We start from the raw sequence: 21,318 nt of genomic DNA on the forward strand, positions 1-21,318 counted from the left end.
AAATAACTGAATGAAGAATAGAAATGTTAAATATGTAGCCTGCAGTTCAAATTGAAGGTTAAGATTCAAATGGTACTAGGGAAAGTGATGGAGGAGACATTAGGGAAAGAGAGCAAAGGTGGAGGAAACTTAAAGAGACTTCACCAAAATAGTCCTAGGCAATTGTCTATTAATATATAGTTAAAACATTGAAAAAATAAAAATGTAAAGCAAAGAACACATGCCACTATTCAGGTCAGATATTTAATTAAAACAATAACATGCAGATGAAGAATACACTTAGAAGGAAGACTAACTTTTGGAAACAGAAGAAAATGTTAGGCAAAAGCTGATGATTAAAGAGGGCATTGGGCTTCCCTGGTGGCGCAGTGGTTGAGAATCTGCCTGCCAATGCAGGGGACACGGGTTCGAGCCCTGGTCTGGGAGGATCCCACATGCCGCGGAGAGGCTGGGCCCGTGAGCCACAATTACTGAGCCTGCGCGTCTGGAGCCTGTGCTCCGCAACAAGAGAGGCCGCGACAGTGAGAAGGCCCGCGCACCACGATGAAGAGTGGCCCCCACTTGCCGCAACTGGAGAAAGACCTCGCACAGAAACGAAGACCCAACACAGCCATAAATAAATAAATAAATAAAATTTAAAAAAAATTAAAAAAATAAAAAATAAAAAAATAAAGAGGGCATTGATTTCGTAAAACGAGATAAAAGAAGAGATTATAAAATACGTAAATAAGAAGCTTTTAGCACTAAGGCAAGAAACTAAGGTAAAGAATAAATCCAATATAGAACTTATCTTGCTGAAAATCAAGGCAGTAATGGAAAACAAATTTAAGAAAACATTCAAAATGCATATTACAGCAAGTAGAAGATGCTAGAATATACATCTAACTTAGTGTATCAGAAAAAAATACTTGAAACGTCATAAAAGTTTGATAGAAGATAAAATAAGAAAAGTTGCTGTTCAAAACTATCAAACAGATATACTCTTATTGTAAATTGCCAAAAAAAAGCTTTGATTTAGGGCTTCCCTGGTGGCGCAGTGGTTGAGAGTCTGCCTGCCAATGCGGGGGACACGGGTTTGAGCCCTGGTCTGGGAGGATCCCACATGCCGCGGAGCAACTAGACCCGTGAGCCACAACTACTGAGCCTGCGCGTCTGGAGCTTGTGCTCCGCAACAAGAGAGGCCGCGTCAGTGAGAGGCCCGCGCACTGCGGTGAAGAGTGGCCCCCGCTTACTGCAACTAGAGAAAGCCCTTGCACAGAAACGAAGACCCAACACAGTCAAAAATAAATAAATAACTAAAATTAAAAAAAAAAAGCTTTGATTTAAATATTTTAATAGAATAAAACTTCATGTATTACCTCATCTCTGGGATAAAGAAAGTCACCTAGAGAGGAAAATTAACAGGCAGGCCTCAGACTTTTCCTTAGCAACATTAGGTAGCAGAAATCAGTAGAGTGAAAAGTAGGTAAATTTAGGGAGTCAAAAGAATATAATTCAGAATAAAATACTAATGGGGTTGTTTTAGTTAATCCATGTATTGGGGGAGGTAGTATTTTATTTTCTATGTGGATAGTCAATGCTGCCAGCATCATTTTTGAAGAATTCATACTTCCCTCACTGATTTGAAATACTACCTCTGTCATATACCAATTCCCATATATATTGGGTCTGTTTCTGGGCTTTCTATCTGTTCCATTGGCCTATTTGTTGATTCCATTAAAATACCACAAGTTTTTATTACTATAGACATTTTCTTACTGACTTTTACTTAAGACTAAATGGTATTATACATTAAACATTGGAAAATAAATCTTGCTGACTGATATACAGTGCAAATGGAAGATGCCTGGCTAGTGAGGTAACCTTCTAACCCAGATTGCCTCCCCATTCATTTCTGCATCTACCATTTGATTTGTGTGCTTGACAAAATGTATCAGTTGGGATGCTTTTAATTGCATGTAACATAAAAAACTGATCATATTGACCTAAAAATAAAGTATACATTTACACACACACACACACACACACACACACACACACATACATGCGCGTATGTAAAATATCACATTCAGAGATAGATTGACTCCAGGGTTGGTTGACTCAAGTCCTCAATAGTATCAAGAAGTAAGGCTTAGTCTTAGGACTGATTTTTCTTATGGTTATAAAATAACTGCCAGCAGCAGCCAAAGCTACTTACTTACTCTTCTGATTTTTGTTCCACAGAAGAAAATGAACCTTACCATTAGTTATGAATTAACTAGAACAATTTAGGAGAGTGCTCACTGTAGATCAATAATTATTATAGAGAATGCCATATACTGAAAGGCCTTATATGGCATTATGAGAAGGGAGATGAGAACCATGACTGGCTGAAAAGACTCAGATCTCATTTGGGGTGTTGGGGTCTACGCAGATACTACTGTAAATGAAATGTATGTTAGAGAGTGAGTTAAATGCAACATCAGCTTTATTTGTTCCCAGACTTGTTTAATCTTGCTGTATTCATTATTCCGATTGTGTGATTTATTTCAGTATTGTAAATAATAAGGACTCTTCTTTTGTAAATGGCAGTATAAGGTTGTCACACACACACCCACCCACAAACACACATACACACACACACACACACACACACAGAGACATTCCCTCAGAAATCACATATAGGCATCAAGGAAATACCAATTCCATTTCTACTAACAAGGAGATGCTGAAAGCACAGACCGCAAAATGTGAGGATGCCCACCAGAAACACTGTAGATCAAGCAGAAGTGCAGGGGAAATTACAAGGAGGATGTACATAGTGGAAGATCTGAGAATAAGCTTAAAAATACACTTATTCTCCCAGGTGAGGAGAAAACCCTGAAGTGCCATTTCAAGAACCCTTGTTTGCAATAGCAAGACCAGAATACACAGGCTTAGAGCAGATACTTTCCATGTTTACAAGAAATAGATTGTTTATGTGATAGTAAAGAGAACCTATTCTACTTTTTTCCTTTTTCCCACTAACTGAAAAATGAATAAAAACTAGAATAATGGACATAAAATTATATCATATAGAAAACATCTTGTAATATGGCCAGGTTTGAGCATTAAGCAAGGAGGTTACATACAAAGACACTGCAAGAAAAAAATTGAAGAATAGAAAAAAGAAATGGCAGGCAAAGAAAATACACCAGAAGAATATGGCCATGAACAAACAAAAAATGGTCAAATATTTACCATGAGTTAAGAACACTTACGAAGCAATCACAAGAGCATAAGACAGATACAAAAATTCAAGGTAGAGATAAGAAAAGGTGATGAAACATTTTTTAAAGAAGTAGAAAAGGAGAGATCTCGCAGAGGTGAAATTTTTAAGCAGCCCAAGGGAGAATTAACACTGCTGAAAACACAAGGGACATAGAAGACAGTAACAAGAAAAGCATATAAAATGAAAAGGAAATTGACTTAAATTTTTTTTGAAGTTCAAAGAGAAAATTACAGTTATAGAAAAAAATGAGTAAAACATACATAATTGGAATTCTTTAAAAAAGAAAACAGAATGAATATTTAACAATCTAGTTCCAGAACATTGTCAGAAATAAAAGAAACTTGATTGTATACATGGAAAAAGACATTGAATTTGAGGGAAAAGGAAAACATGAAAAGTTACTATACTTCAAAGATGAAATGAAGAGGGGAGGAGAAAGAGGTTTAGAAGAAGAAGTGGAGAAAGAAGACCAATAAGAGTTTGCATGCAGGGACTTCCCTGATGGCGCAGTTGTTAAGAATCCGCCTGCCAATGCAGGGGACACGTGTTTGATCCCTGGTCTGGGAAGATACCACATGCCGCGGAGCAACTAAGCCCTTGCGCCACAACTACTAAGCCTGTGCTCTAGTGCCCGCATGCTACAACTACTGAACCTGTGTACCACAACTACTGAAGCCCGTGTGCCTAGATCCTGTGCTCTGCAACAAGAGAAGCCACCACTCACCACAACTAGAGAAAGCCCGCACACAGCAAGGAGGACCCAACGCAGCTAAAAAAAAAAAAAAAAAAAAAAAAAAAAAAAAAAAAGAGTTTGCATGCATACTCGCTCTCTTGCTCTCTCTCTCTGTTTCTCTTTTGAATGCCATTTTTGACTTAGGCTTTTGATATAACCATGGATATTTTTAGATTATGAGCATTAGAGAATTTTCATTCAAGAAAAATACCTGTTTTCAAAACTTAGAAAAGGAACTGTTCATTGTTTAATCAATTTTAATATCTGGATTTTTCTGTTACAGGAAACTGGAAAAGTTTTTGAATTTCAGAAATCTTCAAACCTGTTTAAAGGAAGCCAGTCTACTAGATTATTATGTATCTGGATTTTTGTGGGCAAGAGGAATGGACTTTTCTATTATTCAATATTCAAAATTTATGACCTTACTGGATATGTTACTTCATAATCTTAGAAGTAAGTACATTATTTTTTCTTTTTTTAAGAAAAGAAAATTTAGTCCACTGTCTAAATCTTCTTCTGTCTAAATTAATGTTCTTCAGCAAAAGTTCCTAATTTTATTGTTTTTTAGCAAAAATATAGTTCATATCTTCATTAAGTTGTAAAGCTTCAAATAATACTTAACAAGGCTAAAGTTCTCATAGTAATTAATTTGCCAGATATGTTACTTTCATTTTGAAATCTAATTAGTGCCATCCATCCCCAAAATGTCAAGTAGCTTAGATTTATCTAGATATTTTTTCATTTTTTGAGGTGTTTTCATCTCATCTTACCTGTAATTATTATTGGGATATCTCAGGATTACTGTTAAGAGGAGGTTCTTTGGTCAATATCAAAACCCCATGAAATAGACATTATTCACATACACTTATATTTTCTGACTTTTTTTCTTACATAAAATTGAAATGAGTTACTACAGGAAATTTGGAAATTCTTCCTTGGAGCAATTTTAAATGTGATGACTTTTGTTTGAGAATAAACAGAATTGCTACTTGGAAGGAGGAAAAGAAAGAAATCTATCGTTTATTTATTGCCAAGTCTGTGCTAGGCAATATGTTTGGTTCTAATCTTTAACATACATTATGGAATGCAGAGCAACTCCTGCAGGGGAGGTATTGTAATCACTATTTCAGAGTTGAGCAAGCAGTCCAGAGAACAAAGTTGCATAGCTGGGAAGTGGAAGAACTAGAACTTCAATCTTAGAGTATATAATCAAAAGACCTTGAGCACAATAAACATAAAGGTGTTTCTGACTCAGTTGAAAGACATGCTTGTGTCTATGGGAGACATCTTCCTTCCTTCCTCCCTCCCTCCTTCCTTCCCTCCCTTCCTCCCTTCCTCCCTTCCTTCCTTCCTTCCTTCCTTCCTTCCTTCCTTCCTCCTTCCTCCTTCCTTCCTTTTTGTCTCTTCTTTTCTTTTTGGTTCTTTGCTTGTTTTTAGTTTCTTTTTTTTTAATTTGGGCAGGTAGAAGACCTTGTCACCCCTAAAGAATTGTCACCATCATCCTAGTAAAATTTATGAATGGCTTTTGGTCACAAAAAGCTTATTCTGTTCTGTGTATCAATTTCTAACTCTACAGATGCAGGGGAAATATTAAGTGAGTTAGCAGAATTAGTAGAGAAGCCACTTCTGCCCTACGTGTTCTTTCTGCTCCTCATCACCCTTAACAAGGGAAGAATTGGTAGTTCTTGTATGTGAGGAGAAGAAATCATTATTTTCCTTCTCTACAAATAGGAGAATTTCATCTTTGCTTTTACTTAGGTATGGGTGCCATGTTAAACATAAATAACTGTACCAATAGAAGAAAAAAATAATTGGTAATGAAAAAAATTATGTATGATATTAACTGACTGATTTCAAATTATCCTGCACATAAGAACATAGTATAAAACTAACACAAAAACTGAAGTCTCAGGTAGTTAGTCCTGAGACTAGTATTACAATTAAAAATACATATTTTATTAAGAGACCTGATAAATAATATAACATTGTTTCAGTTTCAGTTGTTGAACTACAACCTTCCAAAAAAGAATTCTTAGTAAATCATCAAAAAGACAGACTTTGGCTGTTTTTTTCCTCATGACACAAATATTTGTAGAATCTTTGAGTACTACATGTCTCGAAACATATTCTTTCAACACTGTTGCCGAAATTACTGGGCAAAGAACGAAGTCAATATCAACCTGGACGGAAAATAATAATATTATTATTGCCAACAATAAGATGAAGTAGATATGGAGATTATATGGCAAAGACTTCAAAATAGCTATTATAAAAGAACTTAAATGAAAAGTTGTGCACATTGTTGAAACAAATGTTAAAATATAAAGAATCATGAAAGAAATGGAAGGTATAAAGAAGAAACAGATTAAAGTTTTAGAACCAAATTATACAGTGACCAAAATTAAAATCTCACTGGATGGAATCAATAGCAGAATGGAGAAATCAGTGAACTTGAAGATAGAGCAATAGAAATTATCCAATCTGCACAATACAGAGAAAAAAAGACTGGCAAGCAAATGAACAAAACATCATGGACCTGTGGGACAATGAAAGTTCTAATATACATATCATCAGAGTCCCAAAAGGAGAAAGACTACAGTGCTAAACAAACATTTGAAGAAGCAATGGATGAAAACTTCCCAAATTTAGCAAAAGACATAAACCTATAAATTCAAGATGCTGACTAGGCCACAAACAGGGTAAACCAAAAGAAAAACAACATTAACTAACTGGATCTAATTGACATTCAGAGAAGAGTACACCCCAAAACAACAGATAGTCATTCTTTTCAAGTGTGTATGGAACATTCACCAAGGTAGACTGTATCCTGGGTTATAAAGCAACCTCAAATTTAAAGTAATTGACTTAACTTCACTCTGTATGACAGACTCTAGGTCCCTCCACCTCACTACAAATAACTGAATTTCATTTCTTTTTATGGCTGAGTAATATTCCATTGTATATATGTGCCACATCTTCTTTATCCATTCATCTGTTGATGGACACTTAAGTTGCTTCCATGTCCTGGCTATTGTAAATAGAGCTGCAATGAACATTTTGGTACATGTCTCTTTTTGAATTATGGTTTTCTCAGGGTATATGCCCAGTAGTGGGATTGCTGGTTCGTATGGTAGTTCTATTTTTAGTTTTTTAAGGAACCTCCGTACTGTTCTCCATAGTGGCTGTATCAGTTTACATTCCCACCAACAGTGCAAGAGTGTTCCCTTTTCTCCACACCCTCTCCAGCATTTATTGTTTGTAGATTTTTTGATGATGGCCATTCTGATTGGTGTGAGGTGATACATCACTGTAGTTTTGATTTGCATTTCTCTAATGATTAATGATGTTGAGCATTCTTTCATGTGTTTGTTGACAATCTGTATATCTTCTTTGGAGAAATGTCTATTTAGGTCTTCTGCCCATTTCTGGATTGGGTTGTTTGTTTTTTTGATATTGAGCTGCATGAGCTGCTTGTAAATTTTGGAGATTAATCCTTTGTCAGTTGCTTCATTTGCAAATATTTTCTCCCATTCTGAGGGTTGTCTTTTCGTCTTGTTTATGGTTTCCTTTGCTGTGCAAAAGCTTTGAAGTTTCATTAGGTCCCATTTGTTTATTTTTGTTTTTATTTCCATTTCTCTAAGAGGTGGGTCAAAAAGGATCTTGCTGTGATTTATGTCATAGAATGTTCTGCCTATGTTTTCCTCTAAGAGTTTGATAGTGTCTGGCCTTACATTTAGTTCTTTAATCCATTTTGAGTTTATTTTTGTGTATGGTGTTAGGGAGTGTTCTAATTTCATTCTTTTACATGTAGCTGTCCAGTTTTCCCAGCACCACTTATTGAAGAGGCTGTCTTTTTTCCACTGTATATTCTTGCCTCCTTTATCAAAGATAATGTGACCATATGTGCGTGGGTTTATCTCTGGGCTTTCTATCCTGTTTCATTGATCTCTATTTCTGTTTTTATGCCAGTACCATACTCTCTTGATTACTGTAGCTTTGTAGTATAGTCTGAAGTCAGGGAGCCTGATTCCTCCAGCTCCATTTTTCTTTCTCAAGATTGCTTTGGCTATTTGGGGTCTTTTGTGTTTCCATACAAATTGTGAAATTTTTTGTCCTAGTTCTGTGAAAAATGCCAGTGATAGTTTGATAGGGATTGCATTGAATCTGTAGATTGCTTTGGGTAGTAGAGTCATTTTCACAATGTTGATTCTTCCAATCCAAGAACATGGTATATCTCTCCATCTATTTGTATCATCTTTAATTTCTTTCATCAGTGTCTTATAATTTTCTGCATACAGTCTTTTGTCTCTTAGGTAGGAGTGAAGTAAGTCAGAAAGAGAAAAACAAATACCATATGCTAACACATATATATATGGAATCTTATAAAAATAAAAATGGTCATGAAGAACCTAGGGGCAAGAAGGGAATAAAGACACAGACCTACTAGAGAATGGACTTGAGGATATGGGGAGAGGGAAGGGTAAGCTGGGACAAAGTGAGAGAGTGGCATGGACATATATACACTACCAAATGTAAAATAGGTAGCTAGTGGGAAGCAGCCGCATAGCACAGGGAGATCAGCTCAGTGCTTTGTAACCACCTAGAGGGGTGGGATAGGGAGGGTGGGAGGGAGGGAGATGCAAGAGGAAAGAGATATGGGGACATAAGTATATGTATAACTGATTCACTTTGTTATAAAGCAGAAACTAACACACCATTGTAAAGCAATTATACTCCAATAAAGATGTTTAAAAATAAATAAAGTAATTGAAATTATACAAATATGTTTTCTGACCATAATGGAATTAAACAAGAAATTAATAATAGAAATATGTCAGGAAAATCTCTGAACACTTGGATATTAAACAGCACAGTTCTTAACAGTCCATGAGTCAAAGAGAAAGTCTCAAGAGATATTAGAAAAAATTTTTAAGTAAATGGTAATAAAACATGAAAATTTGTGTGATATAGTTGAGCTGATGATAAGAGGGAAGTTTCTATCAGTAAATGCTTATATTAGAAAAGAATACAGTCTAAAATGAATAAGCTTAAACTTTAGGAAGCCAGAAAAAAAGAGCATGGATCAAGCAGAAAGAAAGAAATAAACAGAAATCAGTGAAATTGAAAATGGAAAACCAATGGAGAAAAATCAATGAAACAAAAATCAGGATCTTTGAAAAGGTCAATAAAATTGAGAAACATGAAGCAAAACTAAGAAAAAAGATAGAAGGCACAGGTTATCATTATCAGATATAAAAAAGGGGTATCACTAAAGATCCTGCAGACATTAACAGAATATTAAGAGAATGATAATTATATACATACATTAGAAAACAAAAAGGAACTGACCAATTCTCAAAAACCACAAACTAACAAAACTCACCCAAGATGAAATAGACAACCTGATATTGCCATAATGATTTAAGAAATTGAGTTTGTTGCTAAAAACTTCTGGAAAAACTTCTTCAGTCCCAGATGTTTTCACTGGAAAATTCTATTAAACATTTAATGAAGAAATACCACCAATTATACATAACCTCTTCGAGAAACAGTGGAGGAAAGAACTCTTCCTAACTCATTTTATGGGGCTAAAATTATCTTCATACCAAAAGGTGACAAAGAGAAAGAGAGAAGAAGGAGAGGTGAGGGGAGAAGGAGAAGAAGAAGTAGAGGAAAGGTGGGGGAGTAGGGATAGGAGAAGGAGAAGAAATTACAGAGCAATATCCCTAATGAACATAAAAAACATTCCCAACAAAATGTCATCAAAATGAATCAGGCAATTTATAAAAAGAATAATACGCATGACCAGTTGGGCTTTATCCCAGAAATTCAATGCTGGTTCAGTATTGAAAATCTGATCAATGTAAATAGTTGAAAGAAGAAAAAACAAATGATCATGTAAATACATGCAGAGAAAGCATTTGACTAAATACAACATCCATTCATTATGTTTTTAAAGTCAGAAAATTAAGAAAAGAAGTGATATTTGTCAACCTCATAAAAGACATCTACAAAAAAGCCACCATCATACTTAGTGGTAGAAAGACCAGATTCTTTCCCCATAAGATCAGGGTCAAGGTAAGAATGTCTTCTCTCACCACTCCTATTCAACATAAGAATAGGAGTCTTAGCAGTAAGTGCAGTATGGTGAGAAAAAGAAATAAAACACATGCAGATTGGAAAGGAAGGAATCAAGCAGTCCCTGTTCTTAGATGAAATGATGCTCTATATACCAAATTACACAGAATCAAAACAATTCCTAGAACTAATGAGTTTAGCAAGGTTGCAGGAATAAGGTCAAAACACAGAAGTCAGTTGTATTTCAGTATGCTAGCAATGTACATTGGTTACCAAAATTTTAACAGATAATATCATTTACAATAACTCAAAAAATAATAGAAGTACTTAAGTATAAATCTAACAAAATATACACAACTATATGCTAAAATGATGATAAAAGAAATAAAACCTAAACAAATGAAAAAACATACTGTGTCCTTGGATTAGAAGTCTCCACATGGTAAAGATGTCTTCTAAATTGATCTGTAGATTTAATGCAGTATCAATCCAAATCCCAGCAGGATATTTTCTAGACATACTCATTGATTTTTTAAATTTATATGGAAAGGCTAAGGACCTAAAACAGCTAAAATTTTTTTGAAAAATAAGAGTAAAGCTGCATCCGTCTTACCATTCAATTTAAGAATTACTATAAAGTTACAGTAATGAAGTCAGTGTGGAATTAGTGAAGAGATGAACACATAAATTGATGGAACAGAAGACAGAATTCAGAAATAGACTCACACAAAAATGGTCATCTGATTTTTTTTTATAAATATGCAAAAGCAATTCAGTGGAACCAGGTAGCCTTTTCAATAAATGTTGTTGGACAACAACTGCTCATCTATTTTGAAAAAAATACACTTCAAGCTGAACTTTTCACTTGATACAATTAAATCTAAATGGTTCAGATATAAATTTAAAATGTAAAACTATAAATCTTTTAGAAGAAAACATAAGAGAAAATCTTCATGACCTTGGGTTATCAAGAAGTTGTTAGACATGAACCCCAAAACATGACCCATAAAAAAAAATTGGATTTCATCAAATTTTAAAACTTTTGTTTTATGAACGTCATTGTTAAAAGAATGAAAAGACAAACTACAGACAGGGAAAAATATATTTGCAAATCACATATCTGAAAAAGGACTTGTAATATATAAAGAACTCTCAAAACTTAACACTAGGAAAACAAACAGCCCTATTAAAAATGGGCAAAACCATGAAAACGCATAACTTATGTTTAACCCACCAGACAAACCCAAATTGAGGAACGTTGTACAAAATATTTGACCAGTCCTTTTCAAACTGATAAGGTTATCAAAAACAAGAAAAGTCAGAGAAACTATCAATCGAGGGGGACCTCAGGAGACATGACTACCAAGCGTGATGTGGTATCCTGGATGTGATCCTGGAACAGAAAAAGGACATTAAGTAAAAATTAAGGAAATCTAATAAAATACGGGCTTTAGTTAATTGTAATGTATAAAATTGGTTTATTAGTAGTAAATAAAGGTACCATGATAATGTTAGATGTTAAAAATAAGAGAAACTGTGTGGAGTATGCAGGAATTCTCAATACTATTTCTGTAATTTTTCTATAAATATAAATCTTTTCCAAAATAAAGTTTATCTTATTTTAAAAATGGGCAAAGAATTTGAACAAACCCTTCACCAAAGAAGATATAAGGATAGCAAATAAACTCCTGAAAAGTTGTTCAACATCATTTGTCATTAGGGAAGTATAAAATAAAACCACTATGACTAATATGTATAAAATAGATAACTAATAAGAACCTGCTGTATAAAAAATAAATAAAATAAAGGTGTTCAAAGAAAAGAAAAACACCACTATGAAACCACTACACAACTGTTAGAATGGCTAAACTAAAAAATACTGACAATACCAAATGCTGACAAAGATACAGAGCACCTAGAACTCTTATGCTTTGCTTGTGGAAATGCAAAATGGCACAGCCACTCTGGACAGTAGTTGGCAGCATCTTATAAAATTATATCCCATCCATCCCACTCCTAGGCATTACTCTAAAGAAAGAAAAACATATGTTCACCCAAAAACCTGTGCACGAATGTTGTCTAGCAGCTCTATTCAAAAGTGCTCAAAACTGAAAACAAATCTGAATGTCTATCAATAGATGAACAGGTAAACAAACTATGGTACATCCATACAATGGAACACTACTCAGCAATAAAAGTGATTGAACCATGATATGACAATTTGGATGCATCTCAGTAGCATCATACCGAGTTGAAGTCAGTCTCAAAAGATTGTATACTGTATCATTACATTTCTGGGAAATTCTCAACAAGACACAACTATAGCAGTGGAGAACAAATCAGTGTTTGCCAGAGGCTGGGGTGAGGAGAGGATATAAAAGGATAGCATGAGGGAGTTTTTTGAGGTGATGTAACTTGTTCTGTATCACAATTGTAGTGGTGGTTACATGATCTTTACAAGTGTGTAAGTTCATAGAACTGTACACCTAAATGAAAAGTCAATTTCACTGTATAATTTTTAATAATATTTATGTATAAAAACAAAGATAAAAGATTTAGTGAAAGAAAATATATATGCTCTAACAAGAAATAGAAACTATGCAGAATAAACTTTAAAAAAAGTAATGCACAAGCCTGATATGAAGAAAACTTCAAAGAATTTTAAAATCACAAAGGAAGTTTTTAACATTTGGAAAAAACAATGTTCTTTGAAAGACCTAATGTCATAAAAATGCTAAATCTCACCAAGTTAATTTATAATATTAATAAGCCAATAAAAATGCCAACAGTTTTTTGTTAATGTTTTTGCCTAGGGGTGGGTTACTAGGCAAGGTGATTCTAACAAAAAAATGTGGAAAATAAAAAAATAGAAATAGCCAGAAAAACTGTCTTTTAAAAGTGTAACAAGCTTTAGCGTATCTTAGTAGTAGTAGTACTAGTAGTAGTGTTATAAAATCTCAAGTATTTGAACACAGTGGTGAATCACTAAATAGACCAAAGGAACACAACAGAAAGTTAAGCAGTTGACCCAATCACTAGAATTCAGTATTTGGTAAAATGGCATTTCAAATCTGTGGTGAAAAGATAATTATTCAATAAATAATACTGGGACGACTGGGTATCCATCAAGAAAAAAATAAAATGAAATTGGATTCAAACATGTCTTTGTTTATAAACCAGAATACATCCAAATGGATCAAACCCTTAAATGTAAAATAAGTGGAGCCATAAAAATGTCAGAGAAAGACATGGGTTAATTTATTTATAGCCTTGGATGGGGAAGACCTTTATAATTATGCTTCAAAATTCTGAAGCCGTAAAGACGAAGATAGTTAAATTTGATACATGAAAGCCAGAAGTCTGCAATGAAAACATACCAGAATCAAAATAAAATAAAAATTAGAAACTGGGAAAAACATTGCATCTCAGACATCAACAAACAATTAAGTTCTGTAATATAAAAAGAGCATGCAGAAGCAAGAAGAAAAAGACCAATAGTGCAACAGAAGAGTATGCCAAGGATATGACTAAAGAAATAAAAATGATTCTTAAACAAATGAAAAGTTCAGCCTTAAAGATAATAAGAAAAATGTTAATTAAAACTACACAGAAATGTCATTTGTCATATATCAAATTGACAAAACTGTAAAATTTTGGTAGCATTCTCAGCTGTTAAAGCTGTAAGAAAACAAGTATTCTCTATTTGTCTAATGGAAGTAAAAACCCCCTTGTGGAATGTAGGTTAGCAGCTGTCTATCACATTTACAAATGTATTGTCTCTTTGACAAATGTATTGTCTCTTCCTAGCAATCCAACTTTTGGGAATTTATCCTACATATCCACTGGCACACATGTAACCTGACATGTATGTAAAGTCATTAGTTGCAGTAATGTTTGAAAAAGCAAAAGATTAGACACATCAACTGAAAACATCAGTGTGAATTCTTTTTTTTTATTTTTTTTTATTTTTAAAACGTACCACAATACAATTATCACACTTTATTTTTTTTTTTTTCTTCACACACACACACTGTATTTTATTTTTACAAGAGATAAATCGACTGACACCAAGCATTGTACATGGATGACCACAACAAAAGCAACAATGATTGCAATTACCAAACATGAAACACACTCATACTATGTCATAGTATTGACATTCAGTCCAGTAATCCTCCACTGTAACAGCTCCTTTACTTTGCAGTGAAAATTGATTTGTATATTCTTTGCCTCTGAGTCCTTGTGGAATTTTTTTTTTTTTTTTTTAAATTCAGACAGAAAGTCACAAAAATTATACTCATCCTCATCAGTTCACTCAGTCCCATGTAATTAATTTTTTTTTTTCATCTTGATCTTTTGTTAGCACTTTTATGAGTTCATCAGTTTTTCATTAGAGTTCTGAAAATGCTTATTCATTCAGTTCAGCAGTACAGTCCGTTACCAGAAACCTGTACTTGTCAGAGTCTTTTCCATGTATTTCTTGAAGATGAAACCCTTTTATAGGAACATATTTGCAAAATCATCAGAGTACACCCAGAACTGTCTGTAAATGACAAAAGACTTAAAAATGACCACGGTTAAAGATTTGATGACAGTTCATAATAATGCAGTTGACAAGAAAATTAGTTATTTCTGAGATATACATTTTAAAGTAATAACTAGGATTATTACTTATAACATTATACCAGAACATATAAGATTTTTAGAAATTTCATGTAATGTCTGAAACATTTATATTAACATATTTCCATACATATTTCCATACAAGTACAAATATAAGATTTTTAGAAATTTCATGTAATGTCTGAAACATTTATATTAACATATTTCCATGCATATTTCCATACAAAAACAAATATGATTTTTAGAAATTTCATGTAATGTCTGAAACATTTATATTAACATATTTCCATACATATTTCCATACAAATACAAATATAAGATTTTTAGAAATTTCATGTAATGTCTGAAACATTTATATTAACATGTTTCCATACAAATAACCCAATGAAAGTTTAGTATTAGTTGTTTTGTTTGTTTTTTTATACTGCAGGTTCTTATTAGGCATCAGTTTTATACACATCAGTGTATACATGTCAATCCCAATCGCCCAATTCAGCACACCACCATCCCCACCCCACCGCAGTTTTCCCCCCTTGGTGTCCATATGTCCATTCTCTACATCTGTGTCTCAACTTCTGCCCTGCAAACTGGCTCATCTGTACCATTTTTCTAGGTTCCGCATACATGCATTAATATACGATATTTGTTTTTCTCTTTCTGACTTACTTCACTCTGTATGACAGTCTCTAGATCCCTCCACGTCTCAACAAATGACTCAATTTCGTTCCTTTTTATGGCTGAGTAATATTCCATTGTATATATGTACCACTTCTTCTTTATCCATTCGTCTGTTGATGGGCATTTAGGTTGCTTCCATGACCTGGCTATTGTAAATAGTGCTGCAATGAACATTCGGGTGCATGTGTCTTTTTGAATTACGGTTTTCTCTGGGTATATGCCCAGTAGTGGGATTGCTGGGTCATATGGTAATTGTATTTTTAGTTTTTTAAGGAACCTCCATATTGTTCTCCATAGTGGCTGTATCAATTTACATTCCCACCAACAGTGCAAGAGGGTTCCCTTTTCACCACACCCTCTCCAGCATTTGTTGTTTGTAGATTTTCTGATGATGCCCATTCTAACAGGAGTGAGGTGATACCTCATTGTAGTTTTGATTTGCATTTCTCTAATAATTAGTGATGTTGAGCATCTTTTCATGTGCTTCGTGGCCATCTGTATATCTTCTTTGGAGAAATGTCTATTTAGGTCTTCTGCCCATTTTTGGATTGGGGTGTTTGTTTCTTTGATATTGAGCTGAATGAGCTGTTTATATATTTTGGAGATTAATCCTTTGTCCGTTGATTCATTTGCAAATATTTTCTCCCATTCTGAGGGTTGTCTTTTCGTCTTGTTTATGGTTTCCTTTGCTGTGCAAAAGCTTTGAAGTTTCATTAGGTCCCACTTGTTTATTTTTGTTTTTATTTCCATTACTCTAGGAGGTGGATCAAAAAAGATCTTGCTGTGATTTATGTCAAAGAGTGTTCTTCCTATGTTTTCCTCTAAGAGTTTTATAGTGTCCAGTCTTATATTTAGGTCTCTAATCCATTTTGAGTTTATTTTTGTGTATGGTGTTAGGGAGTATTCTAATTTCATTCTTTTACATGTAGCTGTCCAGTTTTCCCAGCACCACTTATTGAAGAGACTGTCTTTTCTCCATTGTATATCTTTGCCTCCTTTGTCATAGATTAGTTGACCATAGGTGCGTGGGTTAATCTCTGGGCTTTCTATCTTGTTCCATTGATCTGTGTTTCTGTTTTTGTGCCAGTACCATATTGTCTTGATTACTGTAGCTTTGTAGTATAGTCTGAAGTCAGGGAGTCTGATTCCTCCAGCTCCATTTTTTTGCCTCAAGACTGCTTTGCCTATTCGGGGTCTTTTGTGTCTCCATACAAATTTTAAGATGATTTGTTCTAGCTCCGTAAAACATGCCATTGGTAATTTGATAGGGATTGCATTGAATCTGTAGATTGCTTTGGGTAGTATACTCATTTTCACAATGTTGATTCTTCCAATCCAAGAACATGGTATATCTCTCCATCTGTTGGTATCATCTTTAATTTCTTTCATCAGTGTCTTATAGTTTTCTGCATACAGGTCTTTTGTCTCCCTAGGTAGGTTTATTCCTAGGTATTTTATTCTTTTTGTTGCAATGGTAAATGGGAGTGTTTCCATAATTTCTCTTTCAGATTTTTCATCATTAGTGTATAGGAATGCAAGAGATTTCTGTGCATTAATTTTGTATCCTGCAACGTTACCATATTCATTAATTAGCTCTAGCAGTTTTCTGGTGGCAGTTTTAGGATTCTCTATGTATAGTATCATGTCATCCGCAAACAGTGACAGTTTTACTTCTTCTTTTCCAATTTGTATTCCTTTTATTTCTTTTTCTTCTCTGATTGCCGTGGCTAGGACTTCCAAAACTATGTTGAATAATAGTGGTGAGAGGGGACATCCTTGTCTCGTTCCTGATCTTAGAGGAAATGCTTTCAGTTTTTCACCATTGAGAATGATGTTTGCTGTGGGTTTGTCATATATGGCCTTTATTATGTTGAGGTAGGTTCCCTCTATGCCCACTTTCTGGAGAGTTTTTATCAGAAATGGGTGTTGAATTTTGTCAAAAGCTTTTTCTGCATCTATTGAGATGATCATATGGTTTTTATTCTTCAATTTGTTAATATGGTGTATCACATTGATTGATTTGCGTATATTGAAGAATCCTTGCATCCCTGGGATAAATCCCACTTGATCGTGGTGTATGATCCTTTTAATGTGTTGTTGGATTCTGTTTGCTAGTATTTTGTTGAGGATTTTTGCATCTATATTCATCAGTGATATTGGTCTGTAATTTTCTTTTTTTGTAGTGTCTTTGTCTGGTTTTGGTATCAGGATGATGGTGGCCTCATAGAATGAGTTTGGGAGTGTTCCTTCCTCTGCAATTTTTTGGAAGAGTTTGAGAAGGATGGGTGTTAGCTCTTCTCTAAATGTTTGATAGAATTCACCTGTGAAGCCATCTGGTCCTGGACTTCTGTTTGTTGGAAGATTTTTAATCACAGTTTCAATTTCATTACTTGTGATTGGTCTGTTCATATTTTCTATTTCTTCCTGGTTCAGTCTTGGAAGGTTATACCTTTCTAAGAATTTGTCCGTTTCTTCCAGGTTGTCCATTTTATTGGCATAAAGTTGCTTGTAGTAGTCTCTTAGGATGCTTTGTATTTCTGCAGTGTCTGTTGTAACTTCTCCTTTTTCATTTCTGATTTTATTGATTTGAGTCCTCTCCCTCTTTTTCTTGATGAGTCTGGCTAATGGCTTATCAATTTTGTTTATCTTCTCAAAGAACCAACTTTTAGTTTTATTGATCTTTGCTATTGTTTTCTTTGTTTCTATTTCATTTATTTCTGCTCTGATCTTTATGATTTCTTTCCTTCTGCTAACTTTGGGTTTTGTTTGTTCTTCTTTCTCTAGTTTCTTTAAGTGTAAGGTTAGATTGTTTACTTGAGCTTTTTCTTGTTTCTTTAGGTAGGCTTGTATAGCTATAAACTTCCCTCTTAGAACTGCTTTTGCTGCATCCCATAGGTTTTGGGTCGTCGTGTTTTCATTGTCATTTGTCTCTAGGTATTTTTTGATTTCCTCTTTGATTTCTTCAGTGATCTCTTGGTTATTTAGTAACGTATTGTTTAGCCTCCATGTGTTTGTCCTTTTTACGTTTTTTTCCCTGTAATTCATTTCTAATCTCATAGCGTTGTGGTCAGAAAAGATGCTTGATATGATTTCAATTTTCTTAAATTTACTGAGGCTTGATTTGTGACCCAAGATGTGATCTATCTTGGAGAATGTTCCGTGCGCACTTGAGAAGAACGTGTAATCTGCTGTTTTTGGATGGAATGTCCGATATATATCAATTAAATCTATCTGGTCTATTGTGTCATTTAAAGCTTCTGTTTCCTTATTTATTTTCATTTTGGATGATCTGTCCATTGGTGTAAGTGAGGTGTTAAAGTCCCCCACTATTATTGTGTTACTGTCGATTTCCTCTTTTATAGCTGTTAGCAGTTGCCTTATGTATTGAGGTGCTCCTATGTTGGGTGCATATATATTTATAATTGTTATATCTTCTTCTTGGATTGATCCCTGGATCATTATGTAGTGTCCTTCCTTGTCTCTTGTAACATTCTTTATTTTAAAGTCTATTTTATCTGATATGAGTATAGCTACTCCAGCTTTCTTTTGATTTCCATTTGCATGGAATATCTTTTTCCATCCCCTCACTTTCAGTCTGTATGTGTCCCTAGGTCTAAAGTGGGTCTCTTGTAGACAGCATATATATGGGTCTTGTTTTTGTATCCATTCAGCCAGTCTATGTCTTTTGGTTGGGGCATTTAATCCATTCACGTTTAAGGTAATAATCGATATGTATGTTCCTATGACCATTTTCTTAATTGTTTTGGGTTTGTTTTTGTAGGTCTTTTTCTTCTCTTGTGTTTCCCACTTAGAGAAGTTCCTTTAGCATTTGTTGTAGAGCTGGTTTGGTGGTGCTGAATTCTCTTAGCTTTTGCTTGTCTGTAAAGCTTTTGATTTCTCCATCAAATCTAAATGAGATCCTTGCCGGGTAGAGTAATCTTGGTTGTAGGTTCTTCCCTTTCATCACTTTAAGTATATCCTGCCACTCCCTTCTGGCTTGCAGAGTTTCTGCTGAGAAATCAGCTGTTAACCTTACGGGAGTTCCCTTGTATGTTATTTGTCGTTTTTCCCTTGCTGCTTTCAATAATTTTTCTTTGTCTTTAATTTTTGCCACTTTGATTACTATGTGTCTCGGCGTGTTTCTCCTTGGGTTTATCCTGTATGGGACTCTCTGCGCTTCCTGGACTTGGGTGGCTATTTCCTTTCCCATGTTAGGGAAGTTTTCGACTATAATCTCTTCAAATATTTTCTCTGGTCCTTTCTCTCTCTCTTCTCCTTCTGGGACCCCTATAATGCGAATGTTGTTGCGTTTAATGTTGTCCCAGAGGTCTCTTAGGCTGTCTTCATTTCTTTTCATTCTTTTTTCTTTAGTCTGTTCCGCAGCAGTGAATTCCATCATTCTGTCTTCCAGGTCACTTATCCGTTCTTCTGCCTCAGTTATTCTGCTATTGATTCCTTCTAGTGTAGTTTTCATTTCAGTTATTGTATTGGTCATCTCTGTTTGTTTGTTCTTTAATTCTTCTAGGTCTTTGTTAATCATTTCTTGCATCTTCTCAATCTTTGCCTCCATTCTTATTCCAAGGTCCTGGATCATCTTCACTATCATTATTCTGAATTCTTTTTCTGGAAGGTTGCCTATCTCCACTTCATTTAGTTGTTTTTCTGGGGTTTTTTCTTGTTCCTTCATCTGGTACATAGCCCTCTGCCTTTTCATCTTCTCTATCTTTCTGTAACTGTGGTTTTTGGTCCACAGGCTGCAGGATTATAGTTTTTCTTGCTTCTGTTGTCTGCCCTCTGGTGGTTGAGGCTATCTAAGAGGCTTGATGGGAGGCTCTGGTGGTGGGTAGAGCTGACTGTTGCTCTGGTGAGCGGAGTTCAGTAAAACTTTAATCTGCTTGACTGCTGATGGGTGGGGCTGGGTTCCCTCCCTGTTGGTTGTTTGGCCTGAGGCAACCCAACACTGGAGCCTACCTGGGCTCTTTGGTGGGGCTAATGGCGGACTCTGGGAGGGCTCACGCCAAGGAGAACTTCCCAGAACCTCTGCTGCCAGTGTCCTTATCCCCACGGTGAAACAGAGCCACCACTCGCCTCTGCAGGAGACCCCCCAACACCAGCAGGTAGGTCTGGTTCAGTCTCCCCCAGGCTCACTGCTCCTTCCCCTGGGTCCTGATGCACACATTACTTTGTGTGTGCCCTGCAAGAGCGGGATCTCTGTTTCCCCCAGTCCCGTCAAAGTCCTGCAATCCAATTCCCACTAGGCTTCAAAGTCTGATTCTCTAGGAATTCCTCCTCCCGTTGCCTGACCCCCAGGTTGGGAAGCCTGACGTGGGGCTCAGAACCTTTACTCCAGTGGGTGGACTTCTGTGGTATAAGTGTTCGCCAGTCTGTGAGTCACCCACCCAGCAGTTATGGGGTTTGATTTTACTCTGATTGCGCCCCTCCTACTGTCTCACTGTGGCTTCTCCTCTGTCCTTGGACGTGGGGTATCCTCCTTGGTGAAGTCCAGGGTCTTCCTGTCAATGATTGTCCAGCAGCCAGTTGTGATTCTGGTGCTCTCGCAAGAGGGAGTGACAGCACGTCCTTCTACTCCGCCATCTTGGTTAATCTCCAATTATCACCCAGTGTGAATTCTTGTTTAACTTAATAGATATACAGATGAATAGTTGTTAAGTGTAAACACATATATACACATACTTCTTAGCTCTGTTCACAAAGAGGGCCAAAAAGCAGTGACATCCAGTGGCAGTGAGCATACCACCCAGGACCCAGTTCTTGGATTATAATTTCATTCTCCAAGAAAAGGAACCAGGACTCCTTAGAAAAATGGCTGATTATAGACCTAGAGCAGGGAACATAAAAGGTGAGCCTGGGGGTGTCTTGTAGTGGCCAAAAGAAAGTGCCAAAAAAACAGAATGATGGGGGTATGTCAAAGAAATAGAGAAGCCAACTGAAAAAG

General features: G+C 35.4%; 1 protein-coding gene across 6 annotated transcripts in view; it reads left to right on the forward strand.

Moving 5' to 3' along the window:
* CABCOCO1 (ciliary associated calcium binding coiled-coil 1) overlaps positions 1–21,318 on the forward strand; it is a 144,916-nt gene that overhangs the window by 12,895 nt on the left and 110,703 nt on the right. For all 6 annotated transcript variants that reach the window (XR_009497899.1, XR_009497898.1, XM_059899483.1 and 3 more), the window contains exon 3: positions 4,267–4,436. Coding sequence is in view for 4 of the 6 variants with exons in the window: in XM_059899483.1 (XP_059755466.1) it covers positions 4,267–4,436 (170 nt within the window). In the remaining 2 variants the exon portion in view is untranslated. The remainder of the gene's footprint in view (positions 1–4,266; positions 4,437–21,318) is intronic.

The sequence above is a fragment of the Balaenoptera ricei genome, chromosome 16, assembly GCF_028023285.1.
Source record: "Balaenoptera ricei isolate mBalRic1 chromosome 16, mBalRic1.hap2, whole genome shotgun sequence".
In the NCBI taxonomy this organism is placed as follows: Eukaryota; Metazoa; Chordata; class Mammalia; order Artiodactyla; family Balaenopteridae; genus Balaenoptera; species Balaenoptera ricei.